Here is a 23,748-nt window from a genome sequence, read left to right on the forward strand (position 1 = left end):
TGTGCGCTGTTGGCAATTATTGGCCTCAGTCTATATTGACAATATAATTTCTCTAGTTTTTTTTTGTGTAGTTGCAAGTACAAAGAATTTCTGGCTTTCGTTGGACCATATTGATACTTAGTGGAATTTCAAGGTAAAAATTAGAAAATTAATTCAGAAATGTTGATAACAAACCACATTTGTTTTAGTGTAAAAATTTGTGGGTTTTTTTTTAATGTAAATGATCATTAAAAATGTGCATTTATTTGAGCAATACAGATGAGCATTTATATCACAAAATGTATTTCAATAGACTATTATAGTTTCAGGTTACATTTATTAAGGGCTTATGTATGCCAGGCAGTGGTCTAAAGTATAAAAAGCTCTTTACATGAACTGTCTCCCTTAAATCTCACAATAATCCTCTGAAGAGGCTTTATTATGAATCCCATTGTACACATGAGGAAAGTGAGGCACACGGGTAAATTGTCCAAATGTTTTTTTTTTTTTTTTTTTTTTTATAAATTTATTTATTTTATTTGTTTATTTTTGGCTGCGTTGGGTCTTTGTCGCTATGTGTGGGCTTTCTCAAGTCACGGTGAGCGGGGGCTACTCTTTGTTGCGGTGCACGGGCTTCTCATTGCAGCGGCTTCTCTTGTTGTGGAGTACGGGCTGTAGGCACGCAGCCTCAGTAGTTGTGGCGCACAGGCTTAGTTGCTCCGCGGCATATGGGATCTTCCCGGACCATGGCTCAAACCCGTGTCCCCTGCATTGGCAGGCGGATTCTTAACCACTGCGCCACCAGGGAAGCCCTGTCCAAATGTTTTGAACGCAGGCAGTGGCACTCTAGAGCTTTTAACTGCTACTCTTTACTACTTCCCTGAAATCTTTCTCTAAAAAGAGATGATAGAAAGTTTGAGTCAGTGTACTTCGTTGGGCACACTATGTTCCTTAAAACCCTTTCTGGGCTCCTCTGGTGGCGCAGTGGTTGAGAGTCTGCCTGCCGATGCAGGGGGAAGCGGGTTTGTGCCCCGGTCCCGGAAGATCCCACATGCCGCGGAGCGGCTGAGCCCGTGAGCCATGGCCGCTGAGCCTGCGCGTCCGGAGCCTGTGCTCCGCAACGGAAAAAAGAAATGGAGGGTGGGGCTTCCCTGGTGGTGCAGTAGTTGCGAGTCCGCCTGCCGATGCAGGGAATGCGGGTTCGTGCCCTGGTCTGGGAAGATCCCACATGCCGCGGAGCGGCTGGGCCCGTGAGCCATGGTCGCTGAGCCTGCGCGTCCGGAGCCTGTGCTCCGCAACGGGAGAGGCCACAACAGTGAGAGGCCCGTGTACCGCAAAAAAAAACAAACAAAACCCTTTCCTTCCCTCCCTTTATTTGAGTCGCTCTAATAGAGTGCCAGGTACTGGGGGAACTGATAAATAAGAGACAGTTCCTGTTCCCAAGTTGCTCCCAGTTTGGAGAGCACAGTCTTCAGCCAGTTCCTATGCTGCAGTGCATCGTAAGGAGGAGGAGCATAAAGAAAGAATTCTGGGAGCATGGAGGATTTTTCCGTGATCGCGTTTTAGTAGTTATTCCCCTTCTGTAGCATTACGTTATGGACAAGGACAGCTGATCCTGTTTTGTGAAGCATGTATACAATAAAGATAATTTTCATGGTTCATGGGGAAGAACCAAAAGACTGGTAGGCTTTGCACTTTGGAATTCTGGATATTCTTCATGTGGTGATGGAATGTTGATGAGCTTTGGCCCTTAGTTCCTGGCATTTGCTGGTCATGGGCAACCAATGTCCGATATAATTAACTTTAATCCATACTTTGAAGATTAGCCAGTTGCATGGGCCAGAATTGTTGTAAATTCACATGGGCTCATCAGCCTGCACATATATATTTCTCCAAATTTAGTGTGTTCTGTCATTTCTCTCAAAACATTGGCATTCTCTTGGAATCGCCTGGCATGTGTTTCTTTCCAACTTTAGATTCTTAAAGTTTACTATAACAAATTATTATGCAAACAGATATAAAGTGATCTGTCCTTTGGGATATTCAGCATAACATGTTAGTTAGCTTTATGACTGTTTACCCTTCACAACTAGCTCAACAGAAACATTGTCTTTATGCAGTCTGCAGCTAATCAAATATTACAATAATAACAAATACATTTGGAGGTCTTTAATTTCTAATTTGGACCAAGACACCTCACTTAAAGCATAAAGATGATTGCCAGATGGAATAATTTAAAGATAAGCAAAGGCAGCATTAAAAACAAATAAATAAATCAAATTTTTTTTAAATTACTGGAATCAAGGAGGGATACAGAATTGAAATACAAAAGTAAACCACAAAGTATGTATTGGTTTACTCAGCTAAATTAGAATCTCTGGTTCATGGAATTTTAGGACTAGAAAGGGAGTTTGTGGTAGGCTGAATAATGGCCCTTAAGATACCCACCTCCGAAACCCCCAAACCTGTGAATATGTTACCTTATATGGCAAAAGAAACTTTGTAGATTCAGTGAAGATTCTGAGCTGGAGAGATGATTCTGAATTATTTGGGTGGGCCCATGTAATCACTAGGGTTCTTACAAGAGCGAGGAAGGAGGGTCAGAATCAGAGAAGGAGGTGTGACAATGGAAGCAGAAGTCAGAGTGATGTAGCCTCAAGCCACGGAATGGGGGCCTCCAGAAGCTGGAAAAGACAAGGGACGGATTTTCTCCTAGAGCCTCTGAGAAGCGCAGCCCTGCCAACACCTTGATTTTTTAGCACAGAGAAACTGATTTTGGATGTCAGACCTCTATAATCAATTTGTGTTGTTTTAAGCTACTACAATTGTGGTGATTTGCTATATCAGCAATAGGAAGCTAGTACAGACCTTAAATGTCATGTTAGCACGGTGACTCTTAGTCTTTCTTAAGCCTCACCAGTCAGGTTTTGGGGAGAGGAAGGGACCTGGGGGAAACAGGAAGCACTTATTGATGCTCAGAAGGATTGGGAAATTAGGAGAAATTTTTTTAAAAAATTTTATTTATTTATTTATTTTTTGCGGTACGCGGGCCTCTCACCGCTGTGGCCTCTCCCGTTGCGGAGCACAGGCTCCGAACACGCAGGCTCAGTGGCCGTGGCTCACGGGACCAGCCGCTCCGCGGCATGTGGGATCTTCCCGGACCGGGGCACGAACCCGCGTCCCCTGCATCAGCAGGCGGACTCTCAACCACTGCGCCACCAGGGAAGCCCTAGGAGAAATTTTTGGTGTCCAAGATTTACTATGAAGATCTCAAAAGAGCACATTCATTGCAGTTAGTAGTATAGGACTGAGGTAGAGCAATGTCTTGCAGCTGTTCTGGGAATCCTCAGTTCCACCAAAGCTGCTGCTCTCTCTTACTAGTAGTTTTTATCCCTCCTCCTCCTCCCATGAATGAAGAGCTGTCTCAGCTATCATAACTGCCTTGACTATGTCCACTGCCAGCCAACCATCCTTTACATTTATTTGTCAAATCCCCTTGAATCCATTTTGTACTGAATTGGTGGTTTGTATGTCAGCTCAGATGAATGAACCTGTCTCTGCCTGATCCACAGAAAAGCCTGAAACTTTCCCTAACTAGGAGATTTGTTCTAATTGTTGACAGAAAGTATTTTTTTTAAGTTAATTGCAACTCTTTCTCTTGCATTTGAAGACTGTTTTCTTTTCTTCTGTTTAATGAAAATGAGGAATATTTGGTCAACTTCTGTTTTATTTGGTCTGCTTGAAAATCAGTTTTGCCTTTCTTTTTCTAGCCAATTTATCTTTTTTCACTTAGAGCATGTTATTTTCTAAGTTGTTAGGTATTTTGTGTTTCTCTGGAAACTTATCCAAGTGCCCTCTGATCCTTTTAAGCCGCAACTCCCTGAACTAAATCTAGTTATTTAGTTTTATCATTGGATCTAGTCAGTGGTAGAAGATAGAGTACCTTTTCCTGATGTGCGAAAGCAACCCTGCATTAATTTTGAATGTTGACTTGAAATTGACAGTTGAAATACAGAATGGCATTAACTTTGAATACAAATCAGCTGATTAATGCAATTTGATATGTTAACTATATTACTAAGAACCTCCATAAGTGAAATGACCTTTTCAAACTAAAATTTTTGATTTTAAGATGTGTTCTTTTGGAAATTATTTTGTTTCATCATTATTAAAAAATAATGACACATGAGGGTCCCTGAATTTAATTATAGAATCTCTGCCTTTGATGGGGCACATTCTTTGTGCCTTTAGTTCTTCCACTTGATATTTAATTGTTTTGTGTTTGTTTTTGTAGGTCCTTTTCTTCTCTTGTGTTTCCCACTTAGAGAAGTTCCTTTAGCATTTGTTGTAGAGCTGGTTTGGTGGTGCTGAATTCTCTTAGCTTTTGCTTGTCTGTAAAGCTTTTGATTTCTCCCTCGAATCTGAATGAGATCCTTGATGGGTAGAGTAATCTTGGTTGTAGGTTCTTCCCTTTCATCACTTTAAATATGTCCTGCCACTCCCTTCTGGCTTGTAGAGTTTCTGCTGAGAAATCAGCTGTTAACCTTATGAGAGTTCCCTTGTATGTTATTTGTCGTTCTTCCCTTGCTGCTTTCAATAATTTTTCTTTGTCTTTAATTTTTGCCAATTTGATTACTATGTGTCTTGGCATGTTTCTCCTTGGGTTTATCCTATATGGAACTCTCTGTGCTTCCTGGACTTGGGTGGCTAGTTCCTTTCCCATGTTAGGAAAGTTTTCGATTATAATCTCTTCAAATATTTTCTCAGGTCCTTTCTGTCTCTCTTCTCCTTCTGGGACCCCCATAATGCAAATGTTGTTGCGTTTAATGTTGTCCCAGAGGTGTCTTAGGCTGTCTTCATTTCTTTTCATTCTTTTTTCTTTATTCTGTTCCACAGCAGTGAATTCCACCATTCTGTCTTCCAGGTCACTTATCCATTCTTCTGCCTCAGTTATTCTGCCACTGATTCCTTTTAGTGTAGTTTTCATTTCAGTTATTGTGCTGTTCATCTCTGTTTGCTTGTTCTTTAATTCTTCTAGGTCTTTGTTAAACATTTCTTGCATCTTCTCGATCTTTGCCTCCATTCTTTTTCCCAGGTCCTGGATCATCTTCACTATCATTATTCTGAATTCTTTTTCTGGAAGGTTGCCTTTCTCCACTTCATTTAGTTGTTTTTCTGGGGTTTTATCTTGTTCCTTCATCTGGTCCATAGCCCTCTGCCTTTTCATCTTGTCTCTCTTTCTGTGAATGTGGTTTTTGTTCCACAGGCTGCAGGATTGTAGTTCTTCTTGCTTCTGCTGTCTGCCCTCTGGTGGATGAGGCTCTCTAAGAGGCTTGTGCCAGTTTCCTGATGGGAGGGGCTCGTGGTGGGTAGAGCTGGCTGTTGCCCCCACTTGATATTTAAAGAACATAAAGTTAAAATATTCTGTACACCAAATACTTTGTGTATACCCAACAGTGCCTTAAAATACATAAAAAATTAGTTTCAATTTAAGTTCTTCTTGGCTGAGATTTGGTTTGTTAATCTTGGTAATTTATTTTATTAGGTATTATAAGGAACTGTTAGCTGGGGAGAAAAAGAAATACAGACTCTGCCCACTTAACCAAATGCCCATTGAGCAAAGTATCCAGACATTCTAACAACTACTTATTATTGATCAATTTCAATAAAGTAGCTGTCAGAGAAAGCACTGAAAGTCTTTACTGATTTTTGTTTTCTTTCTCTGTTGCGCTCTCTTTAAGACCTTGCAAAATCCTGCTCCTCATTCAAGCTTTACTCCTTAGACTGAGCATGTGCTGCTGCTGATTTTTATCTGAACCAAACTTTATTATGATGGTGGCAAAATGGTGGTCTTATAACCCCACTACATTTATCAGTTGATGGTCTACCACTATAGGGGAGAGTGTTCCCACCCTCCCTTCCTTCCTTTCATCCTTTCCTTATTGACTTATGAATCTGTTATCAGTCTTGACTCATGAATTCCCACTTTCCATAGTGGGTTATAATCCATGACTATCCTTATTTATTTATTTTAAATTTATTTATTTATGGCGGTACGTGGGCCTCTCACTGCTGTGGCCCCTCCCGTTGCAGAGCACAGGCTCCGGACGCGCAGGCTCAGCGTCCATGGCTCAGGGGCCCAGCCGCTCCGCAGCATGTGGGATCTTCCCGGACCGGGGCACGAACCCGCGTCCCCTGCATCGGCAGGCGGACTCTCAACCACTGCGCCACCAGGGAAGCCCTATCCTTATTTATTTTGATGTTCAAATTACTTTCTTTATACACCTTAGTGTCATACGTGCCTTTAAAGACCCAGGTCCGTGTCATTCTTTCATGCGCATTTAGTTTGCTTTGTGCTCTGCCTTCTTTCTCACTTTTTGTAAGGATTACACAAATTCAGTCTTTCCTCTTTTTTACAATTCAATTGTTTATTACATGTAAGTGAGCTTTACCTTCTCTGAGTTTGTTATTGTCTTTTTCTTACTGCTTCTGTTATTTCCTGTGAACCTAAGGGATTGTTCATCCCTCCCCATCATGGAAGAAAGGTTTAAAAGTCCTGAACTAGAGACTGTGATGCTTGTTTACAAAATCAAGCACCTCTGAAACTTCATTCGTCATGCCTTTTCTTTTTCTACATTCATGTAATCAGCAGGCTTAGGAGTATATTTTGGTTATTTCAATATACTGCATTTTTCTCTCTATATTTTATATTCATGCTTAAAATTCTATATTATTGTTAAAATATTAAAATGACATTCATGTTCAGGATTGAGGGTTAGTATTAATAACTCCCATTTAATGAGCATATAGTTTGGTGCCTGGAGAAATTTTTTTTTCAAATGTTTTATCTTATTGCCATTGTAGAGGTATTAAAATTTTAAAGTAGACATCTCAACTCAAGAGTCTGTGTAACATTTTGGAAATGCTTTCTTTCCAAAAAAGCATTTTCCTCAAATGCTTGAGGCAGTTTGAAAATAGCTGCAGTCGTGCTGAATATAGTTTGTGTTAACTACATGGAGAGTATGAACATGAATTGTCAGTATTTTGCCTCATTTCTTTTGTTTTCAGGAGTGATTAAAAACCCTGGTTTGGAACAGACAATGACAATAGGATAGCAGTGTCTAGCCAAAAAAAAAAATCTTGGTTTTAGAGAACATTTAAAAATTTTTACTCAACTGTTGAACTGTTACATTTCCAAAAAATGATTAATTTTATTTATTTATTAATTTTATTCTCACCAAAATAAAGTAGTAAATCAACTATACTTCAATAAAAAAAAAAAAACTGTAGGTAGCCCACTGAGGGAAGAGATGCTAAATGCCTTTTAAAAGAGTCTTACATATACACACCACTATATAGAAAATAGATAACTAATAAGGACCTACTGTATAGCACAGGGAACTCTACTCAGTACTCTGTAATGGCCTGTTTGTGGAAAGAATCTAAAAAAGAGTGGAGGGACTTCCCTGGTGGCACAGTGGTTAAGAACCTGCCTGCCAGTGCAGGGGACACAGGTTCGAGCCCTGGTCCAGGAAGATCCCACATGCCACAGAGCAGCTAAGCCCGTGCGCCAGAACTACTGAGCCTGTGCTCTAGAGCCCGTGAGCCACAACTGCTGAGCCCGTGTGCCACAACTACTGAAGCCCACGCACCTAGAGCCCGTGCTCGGCAACAAGAGAAGCTTCTGCAATGAGAAGCCTGCACACTGCAACGAAGAGTAGCTCCCACTCACCGCAACTAGAGAAAGCCTGCACGCAGCAACGAAGACCCAACACAGCCAAAAATAAATATAAATAAATAAATAAATAAAAAAGAGTGGATATATGTATATGTATAACTGATTCACTTTGCTGTACAGCAGAAACTAACACAACATTGTAAATCAACTATGCTCCAATAAAAAATTTTAAAAAGTCTTAGATTATTAATGGTCCATTCTATACAGTTCATTCTACCTCCTACCCCTAGTAATTTTTCAGAACCTACTTCCCCATCATTTAAGAGGTGCTGGTAAATGTTTTGCATTGTTGCAGGTACTTTGTGTACTAAGAGACATTTTTTTCTCCTATGTCCATGCAAATACTTAATTAAATTAAAAAAATTTATAGCTTATAGTATTGTTTGAAACTTTCTGGGTGCTCAGTTTTTCTCAACACTGTAAATTGGATTCTTAGAATTCCTTATTTCACCCATTCAAGCAGAGATAAATAGGTATTTCTCAAACCTCTTCTACAGAGTTTAATATAGCCCTTGGCATGATGTGGGCTTGTAATAACATCTGGTTAGTACTCTATGGGAAAATTGAGAGAGAGGGAGCTATTAAGTAACTTACTGAACATCATGTAACTAGTTAACTTGAGCTACTAACTAAACAAAAATACCTCTTAAATGCTTGACTATACTGCCTATATTGTATAGTAGTGAAAAGACTCTTGAGGCAGAAAGACCCGAGTTTGACTTACAGGTTAGCTATACTAAAAAAGTTGTGCAAGTTGTATAGCACATCTCAAAGAGTCAGTATTAGTCATTGTGCCAAAATATATGCCAGCAGCCCCTCTTACATATATTCTTGCTCTCTTCTTTTTTTAAGGTACAGGAATGTAGCTCTAAAGCCCAGTTTATTTAACTAAGTCCTGGATTTGAATCAGCTGCTCTAAATTCTAATTCTTGTTGGAGATTATTAAAGATGATTAGGGATAGAATGAAATAATATATAAGAAATTTGTAAATTATATCACAATATAAAAGCATGAAGTATTAATTTATTTTAAATGAAGTTAATTTTTTCCCACCATAAAATTGTTCATTCTCATAGAAAATTTGAAAAACATTTTTAAATAGAGGAGAAGTAAAATGATTATCTGTTGTACAACCACCTAGAGATAACTGTTTTGTTTCCTTTTAGCCCTGAGTTTCTGGTTTTTTAAACATAAGTTGATTATTTAGGAACTTTCAGCGGTCCCAGAATGAAGATTATATAAAAGAGAATTTGAGGGACTTCCCTGATGGTGCAGTGGTTAAGAATCTGCGTACCAGTGCAAGGGACACGGGTTTGATCCCTGGTCCGGGAAGATCCCACATGCCGTGGAGCAACTAAGCCTGTGCACCACAACTACTGAGCCTGTGCTCTAGAGCCCGCGAGCCGCAACTACTGAGCCCAGGCACCACAGTTACTGAAGCCTGTGCTCTCTAGGGCCTGCGTGCCACAGTTACTGAGCCCACGTGCTGCATTTACTGAAGCCCTTGTGCCTAGAGCCCGTGCTCCGCAACAAGAGTAGCCACTGCAATGAGAAGCCCGCACGCCGCAATGAAGAGTAGTAGCCCCAGCTCGCCGCAACTAGAGAAAGCCCACACGTAGCAACGAAGACCCAATGTGGCCAAAAATAAATAAAAAAATAAATTGATTAAAGAGAACCTATCATTTGATATCTTGTTTTCCAATTACAAGCTCCCCAGTAATTCAGGCTCTTCATTATCAGATTATCTTCATTAACTTCATTCAAAGATGTAGAAAACCATATATCAGTTATTTGGACAATATAAACAGCCATTTTATAGCTCTTTTCAGGTCTGCCTTTGGGAGGGGTCAATTCCTATGCTTTTTTAATCTGTTCCTAACGCACTGTGTTACGAGTGGGGAGGTCTGGCTTGGCAGCAGTTCCTGTGAAAAGTAACCGGGCATCTTTTTTTTTTTTTGGAGTACAACTCCTTTACAATGGTGTGTTAGTTTCTGCCGCACAGCAAAGTGAGTCAGCCACACGTATACATATATCCCCTCTTCCTTGGATTTCTTTCCCAATTATGTCCCCACAGAGCACTGAGTAGAGTTCCAATAGGGCATCTTACATTAACTGTCAGTGATAAAAACCAGCAGTGTGGTGTGGGAGCTGTTACAGACCTAGGCTTCTGAAAGGGGCCTGAGGGTATGACTTTCTTGCTGTGCCTTGTGCATCTAGATCACATCCAGCATATTGTATTTACGGTGGGGGACTGAAATTTGAGCTGGACAGTGACAATATAGGAACAGGTGACTAGGACAGCAGTGAGTCTAGAAGTCCTGTCAGTCATTGAACAGTTGAAAGAATTGAAGATGTTTTGCTTAATAGGCATCCTAGGTTAGCTCAGAGGAATCCACATGTGAAAGAGGGAGTAGACCCTCAGACTACAGACCTTGGAAAGCAATGAGTTGGGGGTTCTTTTTGGTTTAATATGATGAGCGTGTGTGCTATGTATGTAACTATATATATAACTATATATATATAGTTATATATATAACTATATATATATAGTTATTGGGATTTTCTAGTAATGGAATAGAGCTAGAATGGAGTTAGTTTCTGTCACTGAAGGTATTTAAGCTGAGGTTGGATGGATCCCTGCCTAGAGGTAGTATAAAATGCATTTCTTCACTGGATTCATTCATTCATTCACTCACTCACTTTTTATTTGGTCCTTCCTGTGTGCTATGGACTGTGCCCAGTGCTGGGGAGACAGAGATCAATACTGTGGGCAAGAGGTTGGATTACATGACTTCAGGGATCCCATTATGGCTGTGGTTGAACGAAATTGCCTGATGCTTCGGTTTCTTTGGCCTTAATAAAAGAGCAGATATCTGATTTGTGTATTACTCTGCCTTTCAAACACTCCAGTGTGTTACTATCACATTTCTTCTGTGATGTGGAGCAATGCTGCATATTACTCGCTGAAAGTAGGCCTTTAACTTACGTGCATGAAAGTGTTTTTCATGGCAAACGTTTAATTCCAGGCTGACTTCAAAAAGATTCAAAAATTATAAAGTATCGTGAGAGAACATAATGCTTATTAAATGTAAGGTGATATTATTAATGTTGTTGGGAGTTCATTGAACTTAGAACATATATGGAAGAGTCAGGTTCTAAAGTCACACTTATTTTTTTGAGAGGAGTTACAGTTTGTATATACTGAGATCTTGAATCTCCAAACCTTACTATTTGTAGATTGACCGTATATCTAGACGGATTCTATTCCTGCTTGTAGAGATCAGATAGTACCAGGAGAAGCAGAGATGCCAAGAACAAAGTGTGCAGATTCGGAGGTGATATTGGGGTCTCTGTACGTTTCGGCCCATCAAGTAAGGCCAGCTGTTCATTTGTTTCACGTCTAGGTTTGGAATTCACCCAGTTGCAGGCCGGATGCCTGGTCAGCTTAATGTGCTGCTGGCTGAGGCTGGGGTGCCGTATGATATTGTGTTGGAGATGGATGAGATCAACCATGATTTCCCAGGTAAGTGATGGGGATAATGGTGAAGTTTAGGTGTTCTTAGATGAATAGAGTGATGCCAGTCTTAGGGCATAAATTGTGGGATTACTTGAAGACCTACTAGTCAGATGAAGAGTAACCTGCTCCTAGTAAGGATGCAGTTGAAATTAAATAAGCAAAAGACAGTACTGAAAAAGGTGCAACAGGTTTGTAAGCAGCATGGGTCATTTTCTCCCTCTGAGGAGATCTGAAGGATGGTGAAAATCTTGGAAGGCAGTGCAGTGGACTGCATTGCAGAGGGATTTGGAACAGACCTGGCTTTGGAATCCAGGTCCTGAGTCTCATTTGCTTGTGGCCTTGAACTAGGTACTCAACCTCAGGTTCCTCATTTATGAAATTGCTTCTGCTGATGATTTAGTGTCTGATTCTTGCCAGTGTCTGAGATTTTACTGGTTTTCAGTTGTACCAACTCGTGGTCAGTACGTAGTTTTCTGTTTTCTTTAAAGTACTAGGACTTCACTAGATAAGGTGTTGGACTTTGTGGCTGTCACTGGGTGGATGTTGAATGCTAATGACATTTGGCCCAAGATCATGTTTGTTAAAATTAAACCAGTTCCCTCTGGCACGTATCCACTGTAAACTTAAAAAGTACTGTTTATTAGAGAAAAATAATGAAATTGTGTGTATGTCTAGATTCACATGGCATTTTTGGCAGAGTTCTAAGGTACCTTATATTACGATCCTTAAAGAGGGAATTTAGACCATTTTAATTTTATGCCCCCTTTCAGATTTCACTGTTGCTAAATTATGTGTGAAACCTGCCAGTTCCAGGAATTATGGACACAGCTTTAATATAGTACAGACTCTTAGACCATTTTCTTTTAGACATTGAATTGCATATTAAGTAGTCATTTTAAAAGTTGAAAATGGAATGCAGATCTTTTTTTTTTAACATCTTTATTGGAGTATAATTGCTTTACAATGTTGTGTTAGTTTCTGCTGTATAACAAAGTGGATCAGCTATACATATACATATATCCCCATATCTCCTCCCTCTTGCGTCTCCCTCCCACCCTCCCTATCCCACCCCTCTAGGTGGTCACAAAGCACTGATCTGATCTCTCTGTGCTATGTGGCTGCTTCCCACTAGCTATCTATCTTACGTTTGGTAGTGTATATATGTCCATGCCCCTCTTTCACCTCGTCCCAGCTTACCTTTCCCACTCCCTGTGTCCTCAAGTGCATTCTCTACATCTGCATGTTTATTCCTGTCCTGCCCCTAGGTTCTTCAGAACCATTTTTTTCCTTCAGATTTCATATATACGTGTTAGCATACGGTATTTGTTTTTCTCTTTCTGACTTACTTCACTCTATATGACAGGCTCTAGGTCCATCCACCTCCCTACAAATAACTCAATTTCATTTCTTTTTATGCCTGAGTAATATTCCATTGTATATATATGCCACATCTTCTTTATCCATGTCACAAAGAAAGAAAACTACAGACCAATATCACCGATGAACATAGATGCAAAAATCCTCAATAAAATACTAGCAAACAGAATCCGACAACACATTAAAAGGATCATACAGCATGATCAAGTGGGATTTATCCCAGGAATGCAAGGATTCTTCAATATACGCAAATCAGTCAGTGTGGTACACCATATTAACAAATTGAAGGAGAAAAACCATATGATCATCTCAATAGATGCAGAAAAAGCTTTTGACAAAATTCAGCACCCATTTATGGGAGTGCAGGTCTTTAATGTTACCGGCAAGATCATTTTGGGATCATAAAAGAGCTATACAGTCAGATTAGGTAGATCCATTGAGGGGAGGGAAAGCATAATAATGCAAGCTCCAGTCAGGGTGCTCAGGTTCAGATGCAGGACCTATTGCTTTTAAGCTGTGTGACATTGGCTAAGTTACTGAACCTCTCTGATAAAGCTCTTTGTACAATACCTAGCACAAATGTTGGTCCTGTAAATTTTAGCTTCTGTTGTTGTTGTTATAAAGTCAGGTCACCATAATTTGCCTGAAAGTAAAAGTGACCCTTTTAATTTTTATATTTTCTTTTATTATGTAGACACTGATTTGGTCCTTGTAATTGGAGCTAATGACACTGTTAATTCAGCGGCTCAAGAAGACCCCAACTCTATTATTGCAGGCATGCCAGTCCTCGAGGTCTGGAAATCAAAGCAGGTAAAGTTTCAGACTTGTGTTTCATTCTGATAATTAAAGGTCTCTTAAAACACATACACAGAACTTTCCTTGGTCACTTGATGAGAAATGATGATGCCTTTTAGGAGGCTCAGGAGTTAGAGTAGATTTAGGGTCCAGCTGTCTATATCCAGCTTCTGTCTGTTCTGTGGTCACCAGAGAACCTGAGTGAATGCCCTGATCTCGATTAGAACTAAAAGAGATTATCTGGATGGATTAACACAATCTGTAACTACAGCTGAAAAAGGACCTGTGAGCTTTTGGGATGAGTCTGGCTGAATTCCAGGCCGAGTCCAGTGAAGCAGATGGCTTCCCTCCAGGACAGTGAGTCAGTATCATCGCGTTCACATACGAAGATGAGCACATTTTTTCATTTAAGTTTTTTGAAAGGGAATTTGTATGTTATGGAGTGTACAGAAGAAGGGTGATTTAGAAAACCAGATTATAACATGGAAGGAAGCAAGCCCTGCTCACAGCACATTACTTCTGAAAAAGCTAATTGCTAGATTGTAGAGAATGCAAACGCTTATAAATTTTCCTCTGCCCCGACTGGGCAAGTCTCTTTACACTCTCAAGTCATATCTGCATTTTAAGAATCATTATAACGTAACGTATATTTTCCCTTTAATTTGTCTCTCTTTTTTGTAAATGTGTGAGTTTTAAACATAGTATTTGTGGTGAGTGAGTAGATACGACATGCACTTGTTCATGTGTATATGGACAGTTGCATCGATCACCAGTATTTGAGTTTGTAGGGTACATTACTGTATCAATGGTATATGGAACATGAATAAATTTGCTCTGCTTCCATTTTTGAATAGAATGCGTGTCCTAAAAGACCATAGAAAGGCTTTTCATTTCATGAAGAATTGACTTGATATTCAACAGGACAGCAACATCCATTAATTAATTAATTAACATTAATTGTAAATGTCTAGAACACATCAGTATTAGAGATGGATGGACTTACCCCTTCATTTTTCTTCGTGGAAGCATTCTATTAGTAATTAGCTCTGTTCTGTGACACACTAGATTGCTCTTTGGGTTCTTGTCTTATATCCTTTCTGTCTCATATCCTTTACTTTAAAGCAATGGACTAAGAATCATACCATTTTCCCACTCAACTACATTTATCTTAGGATGGGTAGTAGAAGCTTATGCACTAAATTTGTTCTCTTTAGCCCATTCAGAGAAAGATGCTTATTTTTCTGACTAGAAAATGTTATACATAGTCTTTATAGAGAAAAGCACTGAGAAAAAAAATCACTTATCACTTGGAGGTACACTGTTGTTAACATGACCTTTTCTCTAATGGATATAAGAGTATGGGCACATTTAAATAATTAAAGTTAATACAGAGTAAACATGCATTTAAAACTACTCCTTGTGTATTTTAAGTCTTTGTAGTAAAGAATTAGTAGTGGTACCTGCTTTGTTCAAAGTCAGGGCAGGGCAATGTTTGTTTGCAGAACAAGTCCTGGCCAGGTCTGTTAAATACACCATCTCACTTAATCTTTGGTTCTTAGGTCATTGTTATGAAGAGGTCCTTAGGTGTTGGCTATGCTGCAGTGGACAATCCAATCTTCTACAAACCTAACACAGCCATGCTTCTAGGCGATGCCAAGAAGACGTGTGATGCCCTTCAGGCGAAAGTTAGAGAATCCTACCAGAAGTAAAACATAAAGATCAAGCTGTTGTCTAACAAAGCCACCTCTTCACTTGTGGGAACAGGCAAATAAGTTATTAACATATACAACTGATACACATCTATATCAGAGCTCTTGAAAGAAAAGGAAGACTCTGAAGAAAGCAAAGCAAATACAGGGAAAATTTTCAAGAGCAACAATCCCTCAATTTTAAAAAAAGGATTGACAAGTCTAAATGTCTTCCTGTGCATAGTTTTTGTGTTATGAATTCCAAAAGTATTTTACACAAGGAGAAGGAACAGCGTCATTTTAGATGTAATCCATTTGGATTTTCCTCAACAGTCAGCAGTGTTTTAAGAAATTAGTCTTTATGAATTTTTTAGGACTTACATTATACATAGATTTGAAAAAATCTGACTCAGTGTAAACATTACAGCCACCTGCATTTATGTGTTTTCAACAAATGTGACTAATTTGAAACTTTCATCAACTCTTGAGCTGTCCTCTTACCATTTAACCATAATCTGAATTAAACATATCACATCAGTTTCAATTTTTCAAACTGTACTTCTGATTCTATATTTCAGGGGTGTATTTTCTCACTTCTATTTTAATACATTAAAGGACTAGATAATCTTTCAGAGATGCTCGAAACAAATCATTTGCTTGGTATGTTTCATTAGAACACCAATGAAACATGTAATTTGAAATCAGCATTAATTGTATTTTTTAAACCCCATTTCCAATTGGAGATCTCTCTAATTTCAATCAATTTATAATGTGTAGTACTGTGTTAAGTGCACTTGAATGGAATTCAACTATTTGACTAATAAAATGAGTTCACCATGTTTGCATAGTGATGTAGCAATTGTCTCTGGTGACGAAAGGCTAAACTCAAGTAATTCTGCCTGTTATTAATATCTGAGGAAGATTTTGCTACCATGAAATAGATGAGATTAATCTGTCTTAACTGCTTGGAAGAATAATTTTTTTCCCAAATCAGAGTGTGTTTTAAGGTGTTATGTAAATGATAACATTTGAGAGAAATGGTGGCAGTTTTTAGCTACCTCTTTGTTTAAGCGCCAGTAAAGATTATGTCTTTTTAGCACCAGTAAAGATTATGTCTTTTGCAGTAAAAGTGTAGATTTTCTTCGTGACTTTGCCATTATGCCAAAATCTCTGTATAGGTTGAATGTGTGAAGAATATTTGGAATATCTCTCTCTCTATATATAATTAATTTGGCATTAAGTTTCTTGAAACAATTATTAACATGTAAAAAGTATCTCTAAATCAGAAAAAGAAATAACTGGTGTGAAATTTTTTACTATAATACTCATGTTTATTGAGTTGAAAACTCATAGTATTTGTTGGTTTAGTAATCAGTTTCTTTCTTGCTGTGCCTGAGATTAAGATCTGTTTGTGTGTGCATGTGTTTTAAATCAGGAAAGAGTCCTTTTTAATTTTTAAGTGGTAAATGCAATTTGTTAATGGATCTCAGGTCATTTGTAACCTCAAGACTGAATTATATCATGAAAGTTCTATTAGAAGAAAGTAAATAGTATCTTGAGTCATGCCCTTTTCCTTTTCTCAAAGTAGTTGTAGGTATATCTGGGAAGCAGCAACTTGGATTTTTTTTTTTTTTGAGATAATTCCTGCATTCAATTTAAATTAAAATAATTATACTTTGATTTATTTCCATCATTTATAGTAAATATTTTTCTATATTTTAAAAATTTAGGATGATCTCATTTCTTTGGTACTTGCTAATCCTTTGTCATTCAGTTGTGTTAATTGAATTGAAAATTCATGCTCTGGTTGGTTTTATTTTACTTTATTTAAGTGATTTAAGGGATTTTTAGATATTTAATTTCTTAAAGTAATACTCCAAAAGATTGTTGATCTTGGGTTATTAATTATGGTGAGGTCTAAAAGCAACAAAAATAATTTTTGTTCATCTTATTTTATTATTCCTCCCTTTCTGATAAGTCATATAACTGGTAAATAATGACTTATTTTTATTCTGTATTGATCTGTTGTTCGCTATGTCTTTTTGAAATTCAACTAGAAATAATTTTTTTTTTTTTTTTTTTTGCGGTACGCGGGCCTCTCACTGTTGTGGCCTCTCCCGTTGTGGAGCACAGGCTCCGGACGCTCAGGCTCAGCGGCCATGGCTCACGGGCCCAGCCACTCCACGGCATGTGGGATCCTCCTGGACCGGGGCACGAACCCGTGTCCCCTGCATCGGCAGGCAGACTCTCAACCACTGCGCCACCAGGGAAGCCCTAGAAATAATTTTTTAAAAATCCATTATACCCTACAATCTGTTACCAAAAAAAAAAAAAAGGCAGTAAAGTGCTAACATTGATTTGTCTTTTTGCCCTTATTAACCATCCTTTATTTTCTCATGTTTGTCTTAATTTGGGAGTTTGTGTTTAAGTTACGCATCCAACTAAGGAATAGTATATAGTAAATGTATAAGTTTTTATACATTCTATCTATCTATCTATTGATTTATCTATCTAACCTTGGACAGTTTTCTGATACATAAATCTCTTTATCATTCTACATACTCTTCTTTCTAGGGTTGTAATAGAGAGACTAATAGAGAGGACTAATCTGTTCATGCAGTAGACTTTCAGTTTTTCCTGAGCCAGTGAATATCATTTAAGTATTTGGTAATGAATCTGGAAGGTGGGCCTTGGCCTTTCTGATTCCATTTAAGTCATTACCCTAACTTTCAGATTTTACTGTTTTCCTATCCAACACAAATATGGGATATATTATGTATCATTTAGCTTTAGGGTTTAATTCAATTTATCTGATCCCAAAGCCTTAGTTTGTATAATTAATAACTTATAACCCATATGTTCATCTGACTTAGAGGTAAATTTTCTAGTCCCCTAAGGCATAAGTCTTTTTAATTAAGGCATTTTAGTACTGGAAAGTTGGACAGCTCTTTTGTATAGATAGGGGAGAATAGTTCAGATATCTAATTTATAGCTCTTGCCAGTTTTTGAGAGTCTTTGCCAACAAATATTACTGGGGCAGAATGTAAAAAACAAAAACAAACCCAAACCCAAAACTTCACTCCAGTGGCAGCAACTTTCATAATCCAGCTGCTCTTTAGATTCTCAAGGGAAAGAAGAATTAGGTTAATTAACGAGGAAAAAAAAAAACTTTTTTAAGTGAAATTTTTGAAGTGTTGATTTACTAAGGCAGCAAAAATAGTAACATTTGAATTTCAAAGCACTCAAGATTGCTGTTCTTAAACTCTTATTTCTTAGATTTATGTATTGGGCTGAGGAATTGAACTATTTTCTTCACTATTTAAGTAATTATAGACATTTAACATGGTATATACTGTAAGTCTGGATGCAGATCTTTCGGATGCTGGTAAAATAGTGATATAGATGATGAGACAGTAATTAGAATGACCAATATTTGAAACTGTTACATATAATGATTAAGATAGTGGTAGGAAAAAACAGTTGGATCATAGTAGATAATTCATTGGGGGGAAGAGTGGAAAACCATATTGGATCTCAGTCATGTTGATTGTCAAAACATATGACTGCCTTGTTCTATATGAAATATTTGTACTTCATATTCTTGCCAAAGATTACAGCCTTGAGCTCTGCTTATCAGTTCTTTGCAAAAGCCATCTGTGAAGAATAATACTAATGGAAAGATTGCTTAAATGATATGGAGTCCAGTTTGCCCCTGGATATTTCAAATTTCACTCACAGACCAACTTCTTCAGAGAACTGGGTGCTTGGGCTGCATTGTCTTGGTCACTGTGAGTAACAAAGACATGAAGGCACTGGAATGGAGAGGGTGCTGGTGAGTTCAGGGGGAAGTCCATGTGGCAGCAGTGGACTGGCAGGGACCAGAAGTGGTTGTCATGGACTTTGAGAAGAATTGAGGAGGGGATGTGGATTTGGGGTATGCAGGTGACACCTGAGGTGATGGTGGCCAGTTCCTTCCCCTCGCAATGGAGAGAAGTGAAAAGGGGAGTGAGAACTCAGCAGGGCGCCAAGGGTGCTCCTGTTTCCTCTACTATAAAGATGGAAGAGGAATATCTGATAAACTTTTTCTCATTCTCCTTCCTGTTGCATTTGGGAAGATGAAAAACACAGCAGCAATGTGATCTGATGTACAGGATAGTAAAACCCCATGGAATGAGTCATTTAGGAATTGAAATAAGGCCATTTTTTCCCCCATCCTCCTACTTTGTTTTTGGTTTACAGTAGGAAAAGCAGAACTTGGAAACTTCTACAGTAAGGTATAGGACTACATTTAGCCTGTGAACTTTGATTTAAACCAGTCCTTTCCTGGAACTGATTTTTCAAATGCCAGTGAGTTGCTATCCACCAGCCTTGGTTTTTTTCTTGCTTCTTTCTCCCAGTTAGGGAGTGCGCATTCCGGAGTATAATACGGTGGGTAAACCAGTACAGCAGAGTCTTGTGCTGGTTAATTCTATTCAGACCTTGCGATTCTAGTCCTCTACTGCACACACAGGGTTAGAACTGAAAGGTCACATCTAAAGCTCTCCAGAGAAATGGGAGAAAGTGTGACTAAATACATAACTCCTCTGAATTATGTCAGCAGGGTGATGATTTTTTCCCCAGAGGGATGAAACAGAATGTCATGGCTTTATCTTTAGAATGTTTCGTCACTACTCTCCAAGTTTACTGGAATGCTATGCTTCAGAAATCACACCTTCTAGAAAAGGCCTTTGAAAGCTTTCAGGGCTTTACTGATTCATGGAAAATTTTATTCTTGCAAATTATAGTTAGCTCTGTGGTTTTGTCCCATTGGGATATATATGGGCATGGAAGCTTAGGCATACTTCAGGTCCACACCCTTGTGTCTGGGGATAACTGCTTCATTAGTGTTGGGTAGAATTATAGTAACTTGGAAACATGGTCTCATAAAGATTAGAATGATCATTGTAAATGAGACTAATAGAACATTTAAAGACTATGGCAAAAAATCTTATGAGGATACTGTATACATAAGAATTTCAGAGTACCTATACTGGCTTTGGTCCTTGCTGTAATGCGTCTCACCCAGAATACTGTCCGTGAAAGTAGCAACAAAGGTGGATTTTAGTGATGAACCCAGATTGAATAGTTGGATAGCAGTGTCACTATGAAAGATGTTACTGTTTCTACATAATGAATCACTTTTGGTCCTGCTTATTACACTTCTGGAGTGTGTCACCTTTTGGTAAATTAAGCTATTTTAATAAATATATTACCATGCAGGGCAGAAGGAGGGAGGGGGTGCATTTTTATGTGTGTTACAATTGACTTCTATTCAGTATTTAGGACTCATTATCTTGAAGCTTATCTTAGCTTTTACAAAAAAATTCTAGATAGCAAGACTCTGCCTTATAGTTCACTTTAGTAGCTCAGTGAGTGGGTAATAGTAACAGTAGCTATTAGTTAATGATGCTCATTTTGTGCTAGACAACCTCCTATCAACATCCTGAGGGTTTTCAGTGCACTCTGCCATATGGTAGAGTGGGACTTAAACCCAGATCTGGCTGACAGCCGGCAGGTCCACTATCCACCCTGTTGATGTTTGTTAAACAAAAATAGCTGAAGGAAAGGATAGCACTCATGAAAGGGAAGATCCACATCATTAGAAACTATTTAAATACTTTTTATTTGTTTGTTTCGTTTTTTTTGCGGTACGCGGGCCTCTCACTGTTGTGGCCTCTCCCGTTGCGGAGCACAGGCTCTGGACGCGCAGGCTCAGCGGTCATGGCTCACGGGCCCAGCCGCTACGCGGCATGTGGGATCTTCCTGGATCTGGGCACGAACCTGTGTCCCCTGCATCGGCAGGCGGACTCCCAACCACTGTGCCACCAGGGAAGCCCTTGTGTATGTTATTAATTGTAATTTTGAACTGGTGAAATTGGAAAACAGAGCATCGCAATCTTCCTGTAATTACCCTGTGGCAGATGGAACAACAAGAACCATATTTTCTTTCAATTAACTATTTTTTTCTTACATTATGAGTGCTTGGTTGTTTCAATAATGTTATGGTTCCTATTTTATGCATAAGCTTTTGGGCCTCTGGAATGGTATTTTCCCCCCATGGAATTGCAGGAAATTGAGCAAAACAAAGAAGATATTAAATCACGGCTATTTAAAGCTGCCATGATTTAGTATTTTCATGCTACCACTTGCAATAGACTACAAGGGAGAACATGGGGCAATAAGGAAGAGCTTAGCGTAATAGGTGTTCCCAGAGTACCTGAGCCTGAGGATGAGAGGGGCTTGTCAAGGTGGAACAGAGCGTGAGAAGAGTCACTGAGCATGGGGGACCATTTACTTCTGTGGTATGGGGAGGAAAACCCCTGGGAAGAGAGAGACCAAAGGAGCATTTCATGAGATGGGTGAAAGCCAAACTACTGTAGATTCCAAATATGGAGGTAAGGAATGTCAAAGGAGAGAAGAATCAATCATTGGCATGATATTTTTGGAAGGGATGTGGAGTAAGGAGTTGCAATTCAAAGTAAAAGAAGCCATAAAAAGAGTTAATGGTAGCAGTAATGACATTTTCTAGATTAGAAGATGATGTGAGAAATTGCTTATACTTGAAATGTTCTGAATTCTGTTCCCTCCACCATTGACTTGGTTTGGCCTCTTCTCTGTAAGTATAAGTTACGGAGGTAGCTTATAGAAGAGAATCATTGCCTGGGGAAGAGTAGGAAATTCTGGTGAGCATTTGCAGAGAAGTGTTCTGGAAGATAAATGAGAGATGATTAGGCACACAGGGAAGGAACAGGTAAATATTTAAATGGAGGAGAAAGCATGTGAAAATTAACGGAATCAAAATTCAAAGGTAGTCATTCTCTTCCAATGTGGATCACGATATAGTTTTTTTATTGAGTGCTATTAATGTTTTAAATAAAACTTGTGCTAGAGGACTAGTATTTTCTAGGTTATTTGTGAGGAGGAGGCTGGGCGTCATGACTGTTGAAATAGTCACTTTTTTTTTTTCTTAAATTATGGGTGCTTGGTTGTTTCAATAATGTCATGGTTCCTATTTTATCCATAAGCTTTTTGACAAATAGCCATTTGCCAATTTTGCTTTCCTTATGCTGCTTTCAAGCAAAAGTAAAAATAACATTCCTAGGATTTTTCACAATATGTTCCTTACATAAGTCATTGAAGTTATGATGATCAAAACATCTCATTTAATGACTTCAACCATTTCTCCTAACAAATATTAAAATTAGGTGAATCACATTTCACCACCTTTTACAAACAGATTGAATGGTAGATTCAGTTAGTGATTCTCCTAATGAATGATTCCTTTTTCCAGAGGACATCATTTACTGCCATGGGGGATTTAAAACACTTGTAAAATCTGTCTTCTTTGTGGCAGACAGTGGGGGTGTGGGGGGAGAATGTTTGAACATTTGATAAAAAGAGAAGGCTAAATTTTTTTTTTTTTTTTTTTTTTTTTTTTTTTTTTTTGCGGTACACGGGCCTCTCACTGTTGTGGCCTCTCCCGTTGCGGAGCACAGGCTCCGGACGCGCAGGCTCAGCGGCCATGGCTCATGGGCCCAGCCACTCCGCGGCATGTGGGATCTTCCTGGACCGGGGCACGAACCCGTGTCCCCTGCATCAGCAGGCGGACTCTCAACCACTGCGCCACCAGGGAAGCCCAAGGCTAAATATTTTTAGTGATGCTTTGGTGTAGTATATGCTCACATACAGAGAAACACAACATTTTTAGGAATTCAAAGAGCACTCATTCTTGCATGTGGGGATCAGTCCTTCTCTGACTCTGCTTTGGGCAGTGGGGCATTAACGAGTGACGTGCAGACAGAGTCTTGATAAGTGCCTGTGCCTTGGGGCTTGGCCTTTTTGAAAGTTCCCTCCTAGGAGCCTGTTGCCTTGATATAAAGAAGCTGGGCTGAATCACGAGAGGCAACTTATAGAGAGTCTTGGAGGATTGGTGTTGTCTTGGACTTACCAGCTGAAGGCAGCTGCATGAGCTACATCCATGGGGCAGGAGAACCACCAGCTGAACCTTGCCAGAATGTCTAACAAACAGAATTCTGTGAAATAACAAATTGTTGTTTGGATGTGGTTGGTTACACTGCAGTGGAACACTGAAAGAAACTATGACAAAGCATTAAGAGCAAACTTGGTTCCCTTTTTTTTTTTTAAACTATGCATTAACTTAGTTCTGACTGTTCCTTTTTCTACCCCTTCCTTGGATTCCTTATTTCTTTCCATTGTCTCCACTTCCCCTTTTCCTGTGGAAGCATAATGGTCATTCTTCTAGGCAGCATGAGTTGGGAGACACTTGGAAACCCTGCTTACCCCAGAATATCTTCCTTATCTGTCTGTCCTGGTGCTTGAATCTTCAACATTATTTAAATAATGATTTTCCCGCTAAGCTAAGAATTTACATCTCCAATGATGAACATGCAGCTATCTGGACACATAACATTATTCTTTGTCATTCACTACTGAGCCAGGATTAGTTTGTTAGTTTCCTTTCCCAAGAAAGGGCTAAAGGAAAGCGACTGCTACCAGGCCCTTGCTTGCCAGAGGGCCTTGCCCACATGTTTACTCCTGCCTGCTAGGCTCTCCCCTGATTTTGCCATCCAGTTAACTATGACTTTTCCTTCAG

The 23,748-nt window shown here is 39.0% G+C and overlaps 1 protein-coding gene across 5 annotated transcripts in view; it reads left to right on the forward strand.

Annotated features, from left to right (window-relative positions):
* Positions 1-15,934, forward strand: part of NNT (nicotinamide nucleotide transhydrogenase) — a 93,659-nt gene extending 77,725 nt beyond the window's left edge. For all 5 annotated transcript variants that reach the window (XM_067730639.1, XM_067730637.1, XM_067730638.1 and 2 more), the window contains 3 exons: positions 11,123-11,241; positions 13,307-13,422; positions 14,967-15,934. In XM_067730639.1, the coding sequence (XP_067586740.1) occupies positions 11,123-11,241; positions 13,307-13,422; positions 14,967-15,116 (385 nt within the window). In that variant the 3' untranslated portion in view covers positions 15,117-15,934. The remainder of the gene's footprint in view (positions 1-11,122; positions 11,242-13,306; positions 13,423-14,966) is intronic.
* The last annotated feature ends 7,814 nt before the right edge of the window (positions 15,935-23,748 follow it).

This window comes from Pseudorca crassidens, chromosome 3, assembly GCF_039906515.1.
Source record: "Pseudorca crassidens isolate mPseCra1 chromosome 3, mPseCra1.hap1, whole genome shotgun sequence".
Taxonomy (NCBI): domain Eukaryota; kingdom Metazoa; phylum Chordata; class Mammalia; order Artiodactyla; family Delphinidae; genus Pseudorca; species Pseudorca crassidens.